General features: G+C 43.3%; 1 protein-coding gene across 2 annotated transcripts in view; it reads right to left on the bottom strand.

Moving 5' to 3' along the window:
• The window catches only part of RNF44 (ring finger protein 44), a 59187-nt gene that overhangs the window by 19745 nt on the left and 16768 nt on the right, over window positions 1–22674 (bottom strand). For both annotated transcript variants that reach the window (XM_088465551.1, XM_088465550.1), the window contains exon 2: window positions 2058–2229. In XM_088465551.1, the coding sequence (XP_088321677.1) occupies window positions 2058–2161 (104 nt within the window). In that variant the 5' untranslated portion in view covers window positions 2162–2229. The remainder of the gene's footprint in view (window positions 1–2057; window positions 2230–22674) is intronic.

Genomic DNA, 22674 nt, shown 5'->3' with positions numbered 1-22674 from the left:
GAAGAAAAAACAAACAGTCGGCCCAGTGGACCCCAATTGGAGGTGCGCCACCACAGACGTTCCAATGTGAGCACAGCGTGGCCAAGCATATGGTGGCTGTTTTTGTGGCCAAGACTGGTCATGTAGTTACCGTACTACTTGTGCAGCAGCGCACCATCACTGGTACACAAACCATTGTCTGGCGCAAGCCACTTACAAGCGAAGTCCAAGAACTCGCGCTCATGGTGCCCTTCTCCATCACGACAATGCACTTGCCCACAAGTGGTAGATTTTCTGTCCTATGAACGCATCCAGGAGCTTGGTCATCCGCCGTATAGTCAACCTGGCCCCATGCGATGTAAGGTGCGTACACACTGAGCTATATTACTGTGCGATAGCACAATTATGTCGGAAACGAGCAGCGATGCGCGGTCCTGCTGGTCGTTTCCGACATTGTCCATCGCCTGAACATGCAGGCCAATCTGCCGATAACGACAGATTGGCCATGTTCAGGAATGATGGAGGGTGCGTACACTGAACGACATATCGTGCAATGTAGGAACTACAGGGGATCAGGAACAACTGTACGATTACGATGATGTGATCGTACTGTCTTTCCTAATCGCCTAGTGTGTACGCAGCTTTAGTGTACCCACAAATCTAGCGCAAGATGCGTGGGGATAAGTTAAGTTTCATGTCACCGGACGCTGCAGTGGAGCCTTTATCCAGCATGTATAAAACATACCTGCTTCGGACTGGTCCAGCTGCTTCACCAAGGGGTTTGAGCGTATGTAACTTTGCATAGACTCCTCTGAGGAATATTTTGAAAAAAAATGTATTGTTTACGGTTTGTAAATATAAAACTTTTTGTGCATCAGTAAAACTTATTGCACACCCCTCGTAGACATTTGGAAGAAGACAAAAACAAGTGGTTTAATAAAAATGGTTTCAAGGAAACCTCAAGCACTTGTTGGGCAGTAAAATTATTAACTGGTCTAAAAGAAAGAAGGTAACCCGTGCATTTCACTTGGCAGCATGTAGGATTTCTCACTGTGCTAAATATGAACGACTCAAAACACAGCATATTCCTTTGAGACTTTTGCTCATCTCTCATAAAATGTATCTCATGAATTATACGGTTTGTCCAGCACCACGTACCCAGGTGTGCTAACACAGTTCTAAGCTAAAACACTTCTTTCCCCAATTATCAGCAGGACTAGAGTTTTGTCCAAGTTTTCACTTATGGTGTTAATAAAAGGTAAAAAAAAAATGTAATAAAAAAAAAAAAAAAAAAATTATATGATCCCCAATATACTCCCTTCCCTAGCAGTTCAGAAATAGGACTTCCCTTGCATGTAATAAAAAGCCAGCTTGAAAATAATAGTCCAACAAAATTCATGGTACTAGTTGCTGTATGCACAAGTCACTGTGTGCTGCAGATGTATCAATGTATCGTTCCATCGCTCAGGGGTAGCTGGTATTATAAAACTATTTAAAACAATGATATATATATATCCCTTGAAGGCAGAGTTATTTATTTGTTGATACTCACATTATATCAACAATATTATATGACTTTTGAGATCTTTAAAGAACTAATTCGTATTATTGACTTATCTTCAATAAAATTGAGATGGATAAATATATAGACAAGAGGTAGCTTTTAAAATGGAGACTAGCCTGCCCAAATTCCTTCTCGGCTTCCTCTCTGTTGGTAAAGTGTGTTAAGTGGCATGAATTTGTTACTGATGGGGAAGGTGCTAAGATGCTCCTTGGAATACCTTAAACTGCTTTTTGGGTATTACTACTGTCAGACTCTACCTTTATTTACCGTTTTGCATTTCTTTGGTTTGTATTTCAATTGCAAATATGGGATGTATTTTTTCTGATGTTAAATCTGCTGACTGATCTGCAATTTCCTTCCCACCTTCCCTTTTTCTGACTGCACTCTTCCCCTTTCATGTTTATTGAAACAAAATTGTAATAAAATAGATTGATGATAAAAGAGAAAGGAGGTAAGCCTACGATGCAAACTATGTTAGAAGGTGGTACCTTTTCTAGAGCCCCGCAGCTCCTACCTTCGCCTGAGGTGCCCTTGGGTGCTGCAGGGTCCAAAGAACCTCTGCTGATTAATGGGGGCTGAAGGAGGCCACCTATTCACTGCCAGCTCCCATGGTCGCATTTGTGATGTTGGGAAGGTGAAGTGGCAAGCAGGGCGTTCACGATACACAGCAGCTTCACCCCTGCAGTCTGCAATGCAAAAACAAAAGTTTACTTATAAAATGGGTCAAGCAGACGAAAAGTATTTAAACAGTAATGGGAGGCAATCTTTTGCTGGATGACATCCAAAGACAAATGAACCAACCCACCTCGTAAGAGGGTCTGTGGTCACTAATTACATGCAACAGGGATACACTCATTTCCAGTCCGCCATGGCATTCACCATTAAAAGCCATGTTACCTGGACAAAGGACTACTACACCTACACTATGGATTGCCTCCTACTATTTTTTTTTACCCCAAAACCAGCATACAGAACCAAAAATATAATTTAGACATAATTATCTAGTTCAGAGGTTCCAAAATGCAGACCTCAAGGCACCCCAACAGTTTAGATTTTAGAAATATCCACAATGGAGCATAGGTGGTTAAATCAAATTGACTGAGCTACTAATCAAGTCACCGGTGGCCATGCATGGATATCCTGAAAACCTGGACTGTTATGGTGCCTTGAGGACAGAGTTTGGGAATCTCTGATCTAGTCATAAACCACTCCTAAAATTTAATCTGCAACAGTAACACAATGTAACCAATACTTTTTAAAATAACATGAAAATTCCATTTGCGGAAAAGTACAATAAAGAAATAATTTTTCATAACAATAAAGAACTGGTTTTCAGCTGGGAGCTGCTAAGAGCAAGTCATTCCACCTCTATATAAAACCAAAAGCTATAGCAGTATGGGCTCTTATGTCAAAAGCTCATAACATAAGAAAAAAAAAAAGACAATCATATCTTCTACTAAAACGAATATCAATACAGAATGACTTAAGCTGGCCAAATCGGAACAGCAAATCGTGTATATCATGCAGTGTATATGCACGATATGCGCACTCCCGTGCAACGCCGTCAGGTTTGATGTGCTGCATATCAAACCTGACAATATCACATACGGCGCCAGGCATGTTAGGACGGAACACACAATCTTTTGTTCGCTCCCACATGCCGAAAAACAGCAAAAATGTTGTTCCAACTAGTTGAATGAAAATCGTCCTTAACTAGTTGGGCTACTATTGTTTCAGTGTAGGGGAAAAGTACAGGTTGGGACAGTGGTAAGCAAAATATGGCCCACAGGCCTTATGGGGCACGCCAGGCATTTAGGTATTGCCCTACAAGTACTGTATAGGATCAACTGCAGCCTGTGTCAAGAACATATGCAGCACTGGTGCCGCCGCAGGCTGATGTGGGCGCCAGGACTGATATACTGGCATTGGCTTGTACTGATCATCACTATGTACGCTGCATGATCTGCAGTCACTCAGCGATGCAGAATTACCACAGTTCAGCCACTAGGTGCTCTGTCAGCTGCAGCAGAAATATGAGTAAACTGTTGCAACCCATGTTTTCTTCAATCATTATTTTATGTTACATGACAATGTATGTACAAGATAACACTGCCATCTGTCTGTGACCAGAGATAACCTTGTCCAAAAATTCTGGCGAATACATACAAAATGCTAAAGATTACTTATGCATAAATAAAAAAGTTAAGTTTTAATTATAACCAATTCATAGGTTCAACATAAGAGTGCCCCAAAAAAAGGGAATATTTCTTCATTTTGTCTGTGCAAAATAAAATCTAATAGTGAAACTACAAGTCCCAATATACATTCCCACCGATCGGCTGGCAAAGCATGCTGTGACTTTTAGTTTTACAACAGTTGGAAAGCCACAAGTTGGCAAGACATGTACTAGAGTATTATACACTGAAGCGCCAAGTCATGGGATAGCAGTATGTAAAGGTAATGGTAGGTGGCGTAAACTCCCAGACCTGCATCAGTTGTAATCTGACATCTTGTGAGTCAGTTTGAACACCGGCAAGGCGATGTGAATTATCGGAGTTCGAATGGGACAAGATAGTGGGTGCCCGACGGATGGGACATTACATTTCCAAACTTGTGCAGATATTCAACATTACTCAATCTATGGAGTCAAGTGTGTATCTGGAATACCTAAAAGAGGCATAACCACCCACCATGACCGACCAGTGGCATCTAGCCAGAATAGTCTGTGGTAACAGACAAGCGACACTGGCTCAATTCACACCCACATTAAATACAGGAGATACTAGATGCATAACCAGCAGGTCAGTTCAGAATGCTTTAGCTTCCATGGAATATGGTAGCAGAAGACCCACCAGAGTGCCCTTGCTAACACTACAACACCGGATAGAGCCCCTCAACTAGGTGTATGACGTCGCTCATTGGACCCTGCAGGACTGGCAACATGTGACATGGTCCGATGAGTCATCGTTCCAGTTGTTTCAAGTAAAGTTCAAGTGTGGCGCAGACCCATTGAGGTCATGGACCCCAGTTGTCATCAAGACAGTGCAGGCTGGTGGTGGTTCCATAATTGTGTAGGGTGTGTTCACGTGGCATGGGTTGGGTCTGCTGGTCCGCCTGAACAAGTCATTGACCAGTAACCTCTACGTTGCATTGCTTGATGACCAAATTGCAGCCCTCCACGGACTTCATGTACCCCCACCACGATGGAATATTCCAGCAAGATAATGCACCGTGTCATCGGTTCCAAGTTGTCCAGTGTTGGTTTGAGGAGCATTTTGAAGAGTTCGTCCGACATGAACCTATTCGAGCAGTTATGGGATGTGGTGGAGAGGTCCATTCGCAACCTAGATCCTGCACCTACAAATATCAGGGAGCTGAGGGAAGTTATCCAGAAAATATGGGCCAACATCTCTCCAGAGGTCTTCCGTCCACTTGTGGAATCAATGCCATGTTGAGTTGCTGCACTTCGTCGGGCTAGAGGGTGTCCTACACTATACTAGGTATCTATCCCATGGCTTTTGGCACTTCAGGGTGTAGATTAAAAAGAAGGCCACCTATCAAAGGCTTAATGGAAAAATAGCATCAAAGAATAAGAATCATCTACTGAAATGCTTTCTAGGGAAAGGTGGGGGGGGGGGGAGAGAAAAGAATCAGTTCTTTAGTGATCAAGCCTAAAGACTATAAATGATACTCACTGAATGTCAATGAACTTAAATATCAATGAACTGAAGCAGTGTTGTGAAGAGAAATGGGACACTAATTCTCAAACAATAAAAGACTAATGGTGCGTACATATGTAGCGATTTAAAAGAACGATTTGAACGATATCGTTACCTTTTAAATCGTTCTTTTAAATGGTCCCTACCAACTTACCGTAGACCAGCGATGCGCGGCCACGTATCGACGATAGCGGTATCGTCCATCGGTCAAGCATGCCGGTCAACTTGCTTGATTTCGAGTAAGTTACTATAGGGACCCGAGTCGTCGGCAAGTTGGTGGGTGGGTGCATAATGATCTGCCAGCGGCGTGTGTACGGCCCATAAGAGAGGCTCCCAAACTCCACCATTACAGTCCAGGTTTTAAGGATATCCATGCTTTAGCAGAGGTTAATTAGTAGCTTAGTCAATTTGTGTTAACCATCTGGACTCAAGAATGGAGATCCTTAAATCGTGGACTGTAATGGCGGAGTTTTGGAGCCTCTGGAATAAGGGGCAAATTTACTAAAGGGCAGGTTTACACAATTGGAGGTGTTGCCTAATTCAACCAATCAGATTGATTGCTATAGCAATAACTCCACTTTTGTAAATGTACTCCTAAGACTCATATAGAAAACAAGGAATTGCTGCTAAAGGTGGTTCTACAAGCTAGTGAATCATGGGATGTACTTTCTTTTTAAGCCTTCTTCATGTTAGTTTATGGGGTCAATCCAATTAGGTGCAAATTGAGAGTTGCTATTTTCACTTCAAAATTCACAACTTTCCATTCGCACCTCCCTGAGAGAGGGAAAGGAAAATCTTTATTTTAAGGTTAAAATGTCAGGAAACTGTTGAACCCCTTGGACACCCCCCTCCCCCACTAATGACTAATTAGGCAATCAGAAGTTCCCAATTAGCTTAATTAGTCCGATAATTACAAGTAATTTTTGGGGGTAAAAATAAAATAAAAAATGGTTGTCAAATTACCCCAAAATCAACTTTTGTGTTAGTTCAGGCACCCAAATTTAATGACAATTTTTTAGGTGAAAAATGGATCATTTAAAAAAAAAAAAAAAATTTTCAAGGTGCCCTCAAAGTACCCCCAAATCACTCTTTCCTACTTTTTTTTGCATTTTTCGTTTAATTAAACGAAAAAAAGTTTATTAATTTTCTTGCATTTAAAAACAAAAAACACAAAATCAGCCATTTGACACCATTTAAAAACCTACTATACCTTCCTAATTCCCACAGCCAGCCTTCTATGCAGCCCTGCTAACGAAATTATCCATTTTGGGGGGTCCAGGATGGTCTCCCCACATTTTCATGCATTTCTCTCAAATCTCATTTGGAAGTCAATTCACACCCCTCCGCTGCGAGTAGTGCGAATAGGCATTTTTAATTGGATTGGACGCAAAGTCTACGAGTTTCAAGAAACAAACTCGCTATTCGCAATTTGCACATAATTGGATTGACCCCTATGTATGAATAATGAAGAATAGATTTGGTATTTGACACACAAACTGAAATTCAACAAATTTCAGGACATGGTGAGAACTGCGCAAGGGGGGCGAGATCAGCATGATTGCCCGCCCCCCCCCCCCCCCTTTGGCATAGGAGACGTGTGCTGGGCTGCTGTGGATGGGGAGCTGTGTCGGTCCCGGGTTAAGTAGTACCTGCTCGCGGCCCCCCCCCCCCTCGCTGCACCCCTGTGTAGGGGCGATCGGCTGATCGCCCGTACACACTTGCCGATGGACAGGTATGTCTGCAGACATATCTGTTCATTGGCTGTGCAGCGCAGCCAACGCGATATGTCTGTGACCGACGTAGTTCACAGACATATCGTCTGTACACACTGGCCGACTGGGGGCACGATATATTGGCCGATCAATTGATCGGCCAATATATCGGGCAGTGTGTACCCAGCATAATAGTACATTTTTATAATTAAATGTAAATGGTCAGTGAGATCTAATGAATGTGGTGTAGTATAGAATATATTCTACAACAGGGGATAATGGGCATAGTAGATTTAAATGACATCCAATGTGGATAATAAAAAACCCCCCCAAAAAACGACAACTGCAGTTAAATAACCAGTAGGAGAGCAAAGAAGAGTAGAGTTCAATAGATACATTCTGGCAAACAGCTATATGACAGTAGCACTACTAGAGAACATCAGACACAATTTTATTATAAAACTGCAACAAAGCTGGAACTGACTGTTAAAAAAGAATTAGTAGAGCAGTGGTTCCCAAACTTTCTTGACTCACAGCATCCTAGAATCTCAGCACCCCTAGGACAAACATTTCTTAATGAGAAAATCAGAAGAAAATATTAAGTAAATTGTGCTTACCCGTCACCCTTGGGTTCAGTTACGTGATGGTGGAACCTGGAAGGTTGCACTTCTGTTTGTCAACATATTTTAGGCTTGGCAGCCAACAGCACTGGGTTTTGCCCATCACATTGACCATAAATAATTTGATTTGGTCCTGGACCACCAACTTGGAATTTCATATAATTTATATACACAGTATTGCAATCTAAGGAGACTCTGCCAGGAGCAAACAAAGCTACAAATAAAAGGATTCCTGGATACTGGTAATTTTTTTTTAGATCAGGCAATTAACATATTACACCACAATGGGGGGGAGATTCAATCGAAGCGAGGTGAAGAGTAACGGGAAGTTGGTCCCGGAGCTATTCAATTCACCTCGTAGTTTAGTGCGACTACAAATCACTTAAGTTGGAGAATGCTGGTTCTGGCAACTTAACATAGGTGTTTAGTCACGAGAACCGGGCATTCTCTGACTAAAGTGCCAACCGCAAGGCTGTTAGCACCGCGCTAAGCCAGCAGTCAGCCTCGCGGCCGACACGGATTTCTCCTCGCACCATAATTGTACAACCTGGCTCTCGCCCTACTTATCTATCAATTTCTAACAAATTCAAAACAGCAACTCACTAACTTAATCTTAAAATATGGGAGACAAATCCAAAAATTCTACTTCCTCTGAAATCCCCCCCACCCCCCCGAACTCTCACATCAATTGAAAAACCAGTAGTTTCAGCCGAATGTCACCATTACTGCTTCGCTGGATTAAACAAGGTTATATTTTTCTCACATACTTCGGTTACATACCTCTGGAGTTTCCCCCTCCTTTGCAGAGTTTCAAGAAAATTATTTTATTTCAACCACAAGTGTTACAATATCTTAATATTTGTCACTACTATAGTGCACAAGACCACCCACAGAGCTCACTGTTGACATCCCTGCAGAGGCCTTTTGTCCATGGTGTAACTTTTACAACCTTCTACAGCTCCAACTAAAGATCCACACAAGCTTTCCAGGGAATGATATACGGTGAAGGCCCTTACATCTGAGCCATGGACTCCTGAAGATCTCATGTTGCTTGTGCCTCATCTTCTAACCGTGTGCCTAATTCAGCAGGTAACACAGTTATTACGCACACAATTGGCTAAATGTTGCATACTGCACATGCACTAACCAGCCACTGCACTTGGGACAGCGATCTCAGAGGATATGCAGACCCATGGCAGGGTTATTGCTTGGAAGTGCCGTTTGTGGGTGGTGGTGACAGGGGGGGGGGGGGCAAACACATGTTTGCCAGCGCTTTTCAACGCAGTTACAGGGGTGTGCAAAAATTAGCCACTGCGATACCAGATGCCGCCTGAAGTAAGCAAATCCTGAGTAAGGTCTGGGCTTCCCTAACTGTCCGATGTTACCGATTGTTTCTCTATGTTCTTAAAGTACATGGATGTAAGGGGAAGTGGGCGTCCTTCTGTCAGGCTGCGATCGCAATGCGAATGCAAACATTTAAATAAAACCAGGCTTATATTAGCCTTTGCGTGCATATAAGCAGAATAGCGATTCGTAGTGAATCAGGCCCTGTGCTGATTAATTTGAGATGTGGCACTTGTATATCTGTATGCAACAGAGTCTCTCAAACAGCATGCAAAGTGCTACAATGCAGCAGCCGCAGCTTTCCTGCATGCCAAGATCCCTTTATAGACTAATTTGATATGCGACACTTGTATATCTGTGTTCAACTTAATCAGCACAAATTACTGTTGCGTCCTAGTCGAATCCAACTTAGACGCATTTTCGTAAAAAAAAAAAAAACAAGGACGCCCGATGCTAGGCAGAGTTGCAGGGGACCTGGCAGCTCACTCACGCCAGGCATATCGCACTCCGTATTGCAGCTAGATGAGAGAGGACACTATATAGTTTATCTCCGATCATCTCTCATTCCTAGGCAGATTCATAAAATCTATTCAAGCTCTTCGCCTTTGTTGGTATGGTTACAGACATGCAAAAAAAAAAAAAAAAAAATCCCTCTTTGGAAAAAATCCATTGCTTTATCAAAATACTACTCAGGTAGTAATGCCTGGTTTGCCATTCGCTCTTCTGCGACCTATTCCGGATAGCCTTAAGCACACTCAGTGGCTGATATTGCACATACTTAATGCTGTTAGATGCTAAATCTCATCATCATGAAAAAAAATAAAAAAATAAGACTCCCATGTCTGTAAATTCCATCAGAAATAATCCTGGTTTGTGTATAGACTAGAGCATATATTTTGAGCTATTACTAAATGCTCCAATTGAATTCTCTAGACCAGAGATTCCCAAACTTTTTTGAATCACGGCGGCCTAGTGCATCAGCACCGTTTCCACTGCACCTCTAAGCCAAAAGTTTGTTATTCAGAAAAAAAATGTAGTGAAGTAGTAAAGTGAAGTAAATTGTGCTGATCTGTCATACTTAGGTTCAGTTATGTGATGGGGACAAGTTTCTGCTTCTCCACATATTTACATTACATTGACTGTAAATTTGACTTGGCGCTGGACCAACAACCTGAGGCACCCCAGGGTGCCTAAGCTCAGAGTTTGGGAACCACTGCTCTAGACCATTATGAGACTTCAAGACCACTGTATGGCTTTTAATATTGTAATGTCAGATGTCTGGAGCCCCGGCACAAAAAAAAATAAAAATGAAGAGATAGAGATAGAGATATATATATATATATATATATATATATATATATATATATATATATATATATATACATACATACATACATACATACATACACACACATCAGTTAATTATATAGCACACACATATTCCGCAGCACTTTGCAGAAAATATTTGGCCATTCACATCAGTCTCTGCCCCAGTGGAGCTTACACACTATATTTTAAAAAAATGTGCGAGAAATGTGCGGTGACCCAGTCACCACCGGAGAATAGACGCCTGGCGCATGCGCCCGGCATCTATTCTCCCTGTCTGCAGCGCTTGGGGGCTGCCCAGCGTGTCCGTAAGTGCCGGGCACGCCACCAAGTATGACGAAAAAGGGGACGCGTCTTATAGACACGCCCCCGTTTCGGATGCGCGCGCGCACAAAGTTGCCCTCTCTAGCTCCGGCGCCCTGCCTGCCGCCGAAGCTAGTGTGAAATAAATATATATATATATATATATATATATATATATATATATACACACATATACACACACACACACACACACACCTCACTTGCAGTGAGGTTTGTTCATAAAGTGCAATTTGCACGACTCTAATTCAGGGCCATCATTAGTATCAGCCTATACCCTGTACCACTACGCCTGTATGTGTGTTACTGCAGTAGCTGAAATTTCTATATTATAACTTTTTATTTTGAAGCTGGTCAATACATTTCTACAGACTCCAGCCCTACCCAAAATCAACTCTGACTCCACAGTCCTGATAATATTGAGCTGTATGACAGACACTGAACTCCAACATGCCATTAAACACCCAGATGCAAGTAAAGATGGAACTTTCACATCAACAGTTAAGGAGACACAGGTTGTCCAAGCCTAAATTAAGGCATACATAGCAGGTGTTGTAAAACGACGTGTTAAAATACACTTGACAAAACCCTCTCATTTGTCATTGTACTGGGGGAATTCAATAGTTAGCGCTGGGCATTAGTATTTTACACACCCAAAAGGATGTCAAAAAACAAATGAATTCCTCCTTTTTAGAGAATTTTTACTTTGGAAATGCGCGTTAAACACTTAAAACATCTGCGTTTACAAGGTATATAGTGCTCCTCCTCTTTAGTACACTATGGGGGGGGGGCGAATGAATTAAGCGCCCTGTTGATAGCACCGGGAAGGAGTTCCCGGAGCTATTCAATTCAGCTCGCTGTTCGGTCGACTAAAGGATTTCTTCTTGCACCCTCATGAGGGTGCCAGCAGAAATCCCACTAAAATGCTGGCTGCGAGGCTGTTTGCAGGCTTAGCGTGGCGCTATCAGTCTTGAGGCCGGCACCTTAGTTGGAGAATGCCGGTTCTCACGACTTAACACCCAGGTTAAGTCACGAGAACAGACATTCTTGGAATTAAGTTGTAATAGTGTGAAGGGAGAGAAGGTCAGAATCTAAATAGAGGATTGGGTGAGGGAAAATGTGCAAAATTTTAATTGGGTTATGAAGGGGAAGCCAGTGTAGGGCATGTAAGAGTGGGGAAGCAGGTGTAGAGAGGAAGATGAGCCCAGCAGCAACATTGAGGACATATTGGAATGGAGAGTGGTGGGAGATGGTGAAACCAGGTAAGACTACAGATGCGGCCAAGTTCATTGCAGCTGATCGTGTCACAAACATGCGCACGCATCGCGCTATGCTCCACGATACGCTATGGCACGTCCCCGATCGCGGGAGTGAGTCTCCTATTCATTCCTATGGAGACGCAAATACGCATCACCGATCGCAGGAGTTCATATCGCACCACGCATGGCGCGATTCGCTGCGCTACAGGCAAGGATGTAGCTGGGCATATCTGTAGGTTACAGTCGTCCAGTCTGGAGATGACCATTGAGTGGTAGAGGGTCTTAGTTGCCTCTGGGGTGAGACAGGATCAGACTCTGGAGATAATTTTGAGATGGAAATGGCAGAACTGGGAATGGTACTGAATGTGCGGTTTGTAGGAGGGAGCGGTCAATATTAACTCCAAGACAGCACACTTGCAGGACAGAGGAGCTGGTGGTGCTGTCAACAAAATAATGAAATTATGGGAGATTAGGTTATTTGGAAGCGTCGGAAAATTATTAGCTTAGTCTTAGACATGTTAAGTTGAAGAACGTGCTGGGCCATCCAGGAGGAAATAGCAGAGGGATGTAGTTATCAGACCAGCGGACGGCATGCCGCTGGTCTGAATAGCAACAATGAAAGTCCGACACGGGACTTAAGATAGGCGTCGAAATAACAACGCCTATCAATCTCAAGTCTGGATTCCAGAAGGATTCCAGCCCGTACGAGGCAAATTTGGGGCACCCTTAGCCGCAGGGGGGGAGAGGGGGTATGGAGGCGGCTAGGGTTAGGCACCCTTAGGGGGGAGGGTTAGAGTTAGGCACGAAGGAGGGAGACAGATTTAGGCACTAACGGGGAGGGTTAGGGTTCGGCTACAAGAAGGGAGGGTTAGGAGGAGAAGGGGGAAGGGAAAGTATACTTACACAACCCCTGTCACGATACCAACCATCGGGATGCCGCTGTCGGTATTTTGACAGGAGGCATCTCGACAGCCAGCATTACATACCGATTCCATAGCAGACACAAAGCTGGAGATGAGTGATGAGAGGGGGAATACAAGTACTCTGAGAACAAGTTGTATTAGTAATTCAACCACAAATATGGCTGCCTCCTTTGTGGGGTCATATGAATTGAAACTAAACCAAAAACATGGCCACATCATAGTGGCTTCATAAGTAATCATATTATCGTGACCAATTATGACCGTCTCCCAACCACAAAAATGGCCACAGCCGTGGCGGAGACAAAGAAGAATTGGATCCGGCACTGGGCAGGCGCATGCGACAGACTCCCTGCTATTGATAAACAGGACAAGCACTCGCACACTAGCATTTTGCCGGCACATGCGCACTGACTGTTTCATACTTGTGTATAGTTGGCTTTATAGCAATAGCCGGAAACCGGAAGAGCGCAACCAGAAGTTGCTGAGTCAATTAGGCACTGTTAATTGGAATCTAATAGCCGTAGAATTAGGAGACCCATAGACATAATAGCCCCATCCCCGAAGAAGTCCATCCTAGACGTGGAGGTATAGTCTCCTTCAACTATCTGTGAATATATTCAGATATTGATCCTTTCCAATGTTCGTTCAGGAAACCTTGATGGGAAGATCAGCCTTCATTTATCTTATTTTTTTTATACGTATATTAATTCTGTTTTTTGATAAAATTGTGTATTAAATGGTATTACAGATGTGGCAATCTTTCCATTACTGTCACAAACATTGTAGTGTTCATCACTATTCAAAAAGTGTTCTCCACTATTGTTCGTCTGAACGCAGCTCACAGACATATCGCATCTGTCCTGCAGCATAGTCAGGGAGGGGTGTGGATGGTAATACTGATGTGATTGCAACCAAACTGCTGTAGGCAGGATGGGGTCATAGCAGTCTGCACTGCTGTGAAATAGGGTCAGGTGTAAGCCAGAAAGAGAGGGAGAGGGGGGGGGGGTGTGGGGGTGTGTTTTGAAAAGTGAGGCTGGAGCCTACTGAACAGAGATTGGCTCAGCAGAGATGGCATGTAACACTATCCACCAATCAACGTTCAGCAGGGGAGGGTATACGCTTGTGTCCTACTCCTGTACTACTGATTTGCAGAGTTTCCAGCCTGCGGCGTTGATTGCGTGTGCCAGCCAAATTTTATTTGCTACAGCGCATCTTGTGGGTCCCATACATTTTCCTAAATTGAGACAGATAGATATCCATCTCTCTCCCTCTGGTGGGTTCAATGCACTTTGCTTGATGCAGCATATGGCAGAGATATACACACATGGTCCAGCCAGTTAGAGTGGGACAGGCACAGTAAATCCTGTATTGCAAACAGAAGCAGTGTAGATTTTCTCCATAGAGGACAGTCAGTGGAGGGTGTTCCAATATATGAAACCTTTTGTTTTTTAGGTTTTAGATGTATGTATTGATTAGGTGTCTGGGTTCTAGAGGAGGATTAGAAAAACTAGGAAGCCTTTAAAATTCCTGTTGCTAGAAACATTTTGTTTTTAACCCTTATTTGCCAACATGCATGAAAGGAGCAGCTCTTCAACTGCTTACAATTAAGTAAGGCTTTATCTTTGACAACACAACTGGGGGGGCATGTCAGTCATAGACATATCGCTGATACATACCAGCTGACAAGCCCAAGATATATCGGCTGTTAAGTATGGGGAGTACTGAAGGTGGCATGATTATTGCATGTCATCTTTCCAACAAATTATTTTGATGCCCAGGTCAACTGTAAAGGGGAATTCAAGTAGCTTACACAATGAGGGCTGCAATCTAACCAGCAAATAGGTAGGGCCACATTCGTTATTTTCTGCTCATACCTCCTAAGGTCATGAACAGAAATTACCATAAACATTGCGGAAGCCTTGATTTAAATCAAGGTCATTGACCACGGCAGGGGTAACAGAATAGCTTTCAGGGATTAACTAGTTAACTTGTGGCTAATTAAATGTTAGTTAACTTTAAACATCTAGGAGCAATAACAGTTCAGCCCTGAAGCGGAGGGCCACACAAGCTCAAAGAATAGGACCTCTAAGCACATAAAAGTTCCAAACTGCCTCGGGAAGTTATATCAGCACAAGAACTACTCATTGGGAGCTTCATGACTTTGTGTGCTTTATACCATTCAAGCTGCGTCTGCTTGGCCATGAAAACCAGACAATGGACTGCGGATCATTGGAAAAGCATTCTCAGGACTGGCGATGCACCCACTGGATGCCTGATGGATAAATCATTGACGGATGCGAGATGTGCACTTCTGTCCAATTTTGGTGTAGGAGGGAATAATTGTCTGGGAGGAGCCCCTTAGTATCAGTAAAAGGAAATATTAATGCCAAATACACAGTGACATTCTTAAGAATTTCTTGCTTCCATCTTGGTGAAAGAACATGGAAAATATATAGGATTAGACGTTATAAGAGGTCAGGATCACTCATCCCTACAAGTTAAAAGCCATGCAGCAAGTCAGCAACTAAATTTCCAAATGTGGGGCTGATTTCCAAGGCCCACGACTACATGGTACAGTCAGACTAAACATACCAGACTACCCAAACCTTATAGGAAGCAACATGACAAAACTAAACAAAAGTTTGTTTTATTTTATTTTGAAACCAGAAGCATAAAAGTAAATATGTTGGAGTATTATTTATTCCAGTCTCTACAAACAGATGAACAACAAAGACACCATAGCTGTAGGTGCTTGCTTGAAGTTTTGAGAAGTACTGTACTGACCTCTCGGAGATCGCAATAATGCATGTATAGACGTCAGACTTCTATAATAACACAGACACGTTCTAAAACAGGTCACATGCATACAGAGGTGTCCTCATACACATCCTTCATGTGCCATATAATGCAAAACACCTGGCGCAAATCCCATGTTGTGCACTTTCCCCTCAATTTTGCATCTTAGTTTGCATATAGTGTACTACGTATTTAGGATTAGTTTTTTGTTGTAAAGGAATATAATGTCGCAGATAAAACAGGTCCCCTGTATCGGAACGGTCTTTTGCATTTTTACACAGACTCTATACTTTTTCCTCAATTTCGCGTCTTAGTTCACATTGAGGTGTATTCAATATGAAACGTTAACTTCACTGTCGAAGTTAACGTTTCATATCAGAGTTTTTACCTGCGTTAAAGTATCGGGCGCGCGCCCACTTATCCCCGTATTCAATATGAAATGAACGAAAACGGGAAACTCCGAAGTTAGATTTTAAAAAAATTGTAGGACCCCCCCTAAAGTTGTAAAAACATGGGGGATCACTATGGGTACCCCCGTTTTAGACTCTAATTGAAAGTCGGGGATTTAAATAGCCGCAGCAGGTGTTTTTTCTCGACATTGAAGAAGTGATGCAGAAGAGCACTTAGGTTATTTTTTTAAGTGGTCCCATCAAATTTGGGGTACATGAAAATGGGTACTAGCATATTTTTATGTCCCTAAAGTAAGTTTTTAAAAAATCTGCAATTGTGCACCTGCCGCTATAAATCTATTCTAGAAAACATCTGCCGCATACATGCAGAATAGCCCTGAACCTATTTCCCTATTCTTAAACAATTTTTTTCACCCCAATTTTTAAATTAATTTTTTGGGGTGTCCCTATTTTTTTTTTTTTTAAACTTTTTTTGACAGTTCTTTTTTAAATGTCATTCCCAGGGGTGCAGGCTATTTTTTTTAAGCCTGCACCCCTAAACCCCAATTCTGCACTTTTTTTCGACACCTATTCAATGGTGAAAAGTTATCCCCGTTTTTTATCAAAGACTTTGCGAACCTGCGATAAGTCTTTGAAATTGAATACGGTGTAAAAGTCAAACCTGCGATAATGTCAAAAGTGCGATATTAACGCAAAAACGATGTTTTCGCTCCCATATTGAATACCCCTGTTAGTGTATTAGGCACTTCAGATTAGTGTTTTGAGATGGCTAAATCGGCATCGCCAACACCATGGTGTGCCAAATGGGTTTTTTTTAAAGCGATTTGAGGATAGGTATATGTGAACATATCATTTCATTGAACGCGAATTAAAAAGCGGCAGGAGGGAGCTCCCGGAGCTATTCAATTCAGCGTGCTGTTAGGGTGGGAGAATGCCCGTTCTCCCTGCACACTCGCCTTATGCAGGGTGTTTAGTTGGGAGAACGGGCATTCTCAGACTAAAACTTCTCGGCGTGCTGCTGTTTCCACAGCGCTAAGGGCAGAAAACAGCATCGAGACTGGAGGGGTGCGAGAGGAATTCCTTAACAGCGCGCTGAGCAGAATAGCTCCGGGAGCTCCCTCCCGGAGCTAATTTGCGTTTAATTGAATTGAGCCCTCTGAATAATTATTCAGCCTGTTACAGCCCTTCTCTTTTGAATATTGCACCAACTTTCACATGCTGGTGAAGAGAGTAATGCTAGGCTCACACCTATACAATCGTCAGGTCATTCTTTTGATTTCTAGATGTTCTTTCGATACTGCAAGTTTGGGTACACACCTCTGATCGTGCTTTTTTCGGATAAAAGCTGGTCGAATTGAAGGATCTAATGTGCTGCAGTGATCGCGCGGAGTGAAAAATAATTGTGGGTTCCAGAGACCCTCAACTTTAAAAATTTGGGGTCCTACTCTACTGTTTCTGGATCAAATCACATATTGGGGGTGAGGGCAGGAAGCAGCTGGGACAGTGCTGGGGGCAGGTAGCAGTTGGGGTAGAGCTGAGGGTGTAAACAGAGAGAAGTTGGGGGTAGAGGGGAGTAAGGGCAGGCAGTGCTGTGGTTAGGGAGGGGGTAAGTGCAGACACCAGTTGCAACAGTGCTGGGGGAAAGGAGGGGGCAAAGGTAGATAGCTGGCGCAGAACTGGAGGCAAGGAGGGTGTTAGAGGCTTTCACTGGCAGCACCCTGGGACAAATAAGACAGGGTAGCCCGACCCCACTCCTCTGGACCCAGACGTTGCTTAGTCGCTGCTGCAGTCATCGGCAAGTGTGTATGTACCTGCCGATGCCTGCACCCAGACAGATGCCGTCGCTAACGAGGTCGGTACACACTAGACATTGTCTAGTGTGTAATGGCCTTAAGAGTTGTGAATGTATTCATAATCGTGGAACCACAGCGAATATTAGGGTTCCGTATGGTGGCAAAAATTTATTTTTTATGGAAATATCCCCACCATGTACCAAGGGAAACTTGCAGGGACAGCAGTTGCGGTAACCGCTGTTCCTGCAAGTTACATCGCCAGCATTTTGTGGAAGTCTATCACATCTGTTAAAGACTTCTCCAGGGATGCTGACACTACGCATGCACATGGTGTCAGTTTCCACTGCAAGTCTGAGACTGTGGTAGAGAGTTCGGAAGATCTCTCTCCTGTTCGTGAGCCTCCATAGGCTTAAAGCAGTTAACACTATCTGAAGATTACCAGAGGTAAACTCTAAAAAACATTGCTGTGTGGTACATAGGGCTGAGATAGAGTCCCTTTGATAAAAACAGGGACTGTGATCTGCAGTGTCAATTAGCACTCTGTCGGAGATTTCTATGAAATCTCCTGCATTGTGCTATTAAGTACATAGCAACAATAAAATTATGCAGAAACAGAAAATAATTCTACAGAATTATATGACAAAAAAAAACAAAACCTTCATACATGAGCCTTCTAAAAACTTAATTCACTATAAAAAGATCTTGAAACTTTTAAATACATAAATTGTACAAAGTGCAGTATGAATTAATGTTCACTCCAGCTCCGCAGGCAGGGCGCCGGAACTAGAGAGGGCACTTCCGCGCTCGCCTTCAACCCGCGCGAGCACCCACAAAGGGGACGTGGTCATTGAAAGGGGGTCGTGTCTATAAGACACGTCACCTTTCGTCATTCTTGGGGCCGTGCCCGGCGCTTACGGACACGCTGGACAGCCCCCAAGCGCTGCTGACAGGTATAGTTGCCGGGCGCATGCACCCAGCATCTATTCACCAGCGGTGACCGGGTCACCGCACATTTTCCCATACGCGGGACACTGCGACCCGCGGGTGAAGACGGCACCCGCAGGCTGTCTTAGCGGTGCGGTGAGGGCAGGGAGCTTTTTGCCCTCCAGAAGGAGGACAGGGTGCAGCGCCCCGCTAAAACAGCCTAGCAGGAACGCTAATTAATAGTTAAAAGGTGGATGTATACCAAAATACTACATGTGTAATAGAAAATATTCTGTGCTGTACACAGATATAAAACATTGCCTTAAGGGTTATAAGGTGTGCAGACGTCCTTTAATGAACCTGTTGTAAGGCAGGTGCTCTCAAGCTTGTCGATTTGATGTCCGATTCCGCGGATTGCAGAGACATATTGGGTACCCATGATATGCGCACTCCTGCAAGTCGTTAGCAACATCCCCCGTCGGCCCTACTGCAGTGCCGAAGGGGGATGTTGCTAACGATGCCATGCAGTATGCAACATGACACGTCGCTGCTGCTCCCCCCCCCCCCCCCAAATCAGAGGTTGTATGCACTTGCCGCATGCCGGGTCCCTTCGTCCGTGGTACACATCATATGATATGTACCAATCTTAAATCTAAATTAAAAAAGTGCTATGGTGCAGAAGTCAATAAGAGCAATAATTTAGCCCACACCAAAACATTGCCGATCGGCATGGAGTACAAAAGGCAATGTGCTTCATAGGGAAGCTCAAGTTTCCTACTATGTCCTTGAGTTCCATAAGGCTGGCTCATAAAAAGAGTTAAACACAGCACTAGAGTAATAAAAATGTAGGGGGGGGGGGGGGGGGGTGTGAACCAAAAGGGCAGTCCTTCCCTGCATATTTTGTTTGGAAAACTAGAACTTCCTGAGTGGGATTACTTTAGTATAAATATTTAAAACAGTCAATGTAATGGACATTTTCAACCTAATCCATTTATGTTGTAGGATTCCAGATTTGTTTTTTATTCCAAGTTGACTGGACATGCTGAGACACTAGTTGTCTATATATTTAAATTTAGAGGCTCAGCATTCTATGCCTCTACAGATGATATCTCCAAACCCTGCCATGAAAAAAAAACCCAAAAAACAAAAAAAAAGCCATCTTGTAGATTAGCTTCATGGAACCGAAGTTCTGCCAGACTATCCATAACATACCATATATGAAATTTACACAAATATAATATAAATATTGATCTCCAAAACTGTTTTGCCATGCAGCCGCTGCTTTTTCTTAACCTCTAGATCATATTAACACATCTGACTTAAAGGCCACCCACTTCGGACATTTCGTTTTACAGCCATGGCCAAAAGTTTTCAGAATGATACAAGTATTGGTTTTCAAAAAGTTTGCCGCTTCAGTGTTTTTAGACCTTTTTGTCAGATGTTACTATGGTATACTGAAGTAAAATTACAAGCATTTCATAAGTGTCAAAGGTTTTTATTGACAATTACATTAAGTTTATGCAAATAGTCAATATTTACAGTGTTGACCCTTTTTCAAGACCTCTGCAATAATAAAAATAATTATTCACCCTGGCATGAGGTCAATCAACTTCTGGGCCACATACTGACTGATGGCTGCCCATTCAATGCTTGGAGTTTGTCAGAATTTGTGGGTTTTTGTTTGTCCACCTGCCTCTTGAGTATTGACCACAAGTTCTCAATCGAATTAAGATCTGGGGAGTTTCCTGGACATGGACTCAAAATTTTGATGTTTTGTTGCCCGAGCCACTTAGATTTCACTTCTGCTTTATGGCAAGGTGCTCCATCATGCTGGAAAAGGCATTGTTCGTCACCAAATTGTTCTTGAATGGTTGGGAGAAGTTGCTCTTAGAGGATGTTTTGTTACCATTCTTTATTCATGGCTGTGTTCTTAGGCAAAATTGTGAGTGATTCCACTCCCTTGGCTGAGAAGCAACCCCACACATGAATGGTCTCAGGATGCTTTACTGTTGGCATGACACAGGACTGATGGTAGTGCTCACCTTTCCTTCTCCGGACAAGCGTTTTTCCAGATGCCCCAAACAATCTGAAAGGGGATTCATCAGAGAAAATAACTTTACCCCAATCCTCAGCAGTCCATTCCCTGTACCTTTTGCTGAAAATTAGTCTGTCCCTGACGTTTTTTCTGGAGAGAAGTGTCTTCATTGCTGCTCTTCTTGACACCAGGCCATCCTCCAAAAGTCTTCATCCTGTGTCATGCTAAACAGTAAAGCATCCCGAGACCATTCATGTGTCGAGTTGCTTCTGAGCCAAGGGAGTGGGATCACTCACAATTTTGCCTAAGAATACAGCCATGAATAAAGAATGGTACCAAAACATCCTCCAAAATCAACTTCTCCCAACCATCCAAGAACAGTTTGGTGATGAGCAATGGGCCTGATTCAGACCCGTTCGCGAGTGCACAGCGCTTGCAAGCTGGTCGACGGTCCCCGACTGCGCATGCCGGAACCGGCTCCGGTGTGCGCATGCGCAAGACCCGGCCAGCAACAGGCGCTCCGTCGCTACGGGTCTCGCACCAAAGCGGAGCAGCTATCGATTGTGATTGACAGCTTGCCCCCACCTTTCTTTTTTTCTTACAGGCGGGCAGGGGGGGTGGCTGGCCCCGATGGTCGTGACCATCGCCTGGCCGCTCGCTAAAGCTGTGGGTGGTCACCCACAGCTTAGCGAGCGGCTAGGAGGCAGTCTTTAAAAAAAAAAAACAGAAACGCCCTGAGTCAGAGCGAGCGCTCTCAAAGAGCATCCGGCTCTGAATCAGGCCATAAGGCAAAAGTGATAACTTAGTGGCTCGGTGAACAAAATATTGAAATTTTGAGTGCATGGCCAGGAAACTCCCCAGACCTTAATCCCATTGAGAACTTGTGGTCAATCAAGAGGCGGGTGGACAAACAAAATCCCACAAATTCTGAGAAACTCCAAGCACTGAATGGGCGAGAATAGGCGGCCATCAGTCAGTATGTAGCCCAGAAGTTGATTGACCTTATGCCAGGCTGAATTGCAGAGGTCTTGAAAGAGAAGGGTCAACACTGATAATATTGACTATTTGCATAAACTTAATGTAATTGTCAATAAAAGCCTTTGACACTTAAGAAATGCTAGTAATTTTACTTCATTATACCACAGTAGCATCTGACAAAAAAAGTCTAAAAAAACTCAAGCAGCAAACTTTGTTTAAACCAATATTTGTGTCATTCTCAAAACTTTTGGCCATGGCTGAAGAGCAAGATAGAAATGAAAATAAAAAAAAAGTCAACTTATAAAGGGAAGAGAGTGGCAGCATGCAAACATAGCAATCATGAACTACACAACACTGGGGTTAGTATAAATGAAAAAAAAAAAATTAATAAAAACATAGCTGGTCCTATGCAGTACTCAGTAACAAAATTTGCAAAGGTTTGAAGGAAGCCCACAAAATCACCTTTTTGAGCCTGAAACATGTGCAGGCTCTAGATGGGCACTTAGATGCTTAGCTATGACCATTTGAAGTTTTGCTTTAAAAGACAAAGTTTGCTAAAGGATATGTTAATTCATAATTAGGACTATAACTTACACATAATAACCAGCCAGCGGTGTGGGAAGAATATCAGCTATTGGGTGGTGTGCTTTGTAGTAACAATGCAAGCGCTCCTTCTGCAAAATAATCCCAATATCAGAGCAATAAGCAGGTTACATATGTAGATAGAATATGCTCTCTTTGTGGCCATCATCCACCCAAATGCTACAAAATAGTGACCCATGCTGCCCAGGTCCCAAACGGGGACAAGCTGTGGCTTTAAGAACAGGCTCCAGTCTGAGGCCATGTGCTCAGCAGGAAACAAAGCAACAACAAAGGGACAGAGAGAGCACAGGACTCCACCAACATGCACATCAGCAGCGCCCGCCGTACTCACTACTACCGAGCCCACCGAGACACAAAGGCAGAGACGG

The sequence above is a fragment of the Taudactylus pleione genome, unplaced genomic scaffold, assembly GCF_031769625.1.
Source record: "Taudactylus pleione unplaced genomic scaffold, aTauple2 ptg001990l, whole genome shotgun sequence".
NCBI lineage: Eukaryota > Metazoa > Chordata > Amphibia > Anura > Myobatrachidae > Taudactylus > Taudactylus pleione.
Note: the sequence above shows the minus strand (reverse complement) of the source record. Positions and strands in the feature narration are given on the sequence as shown.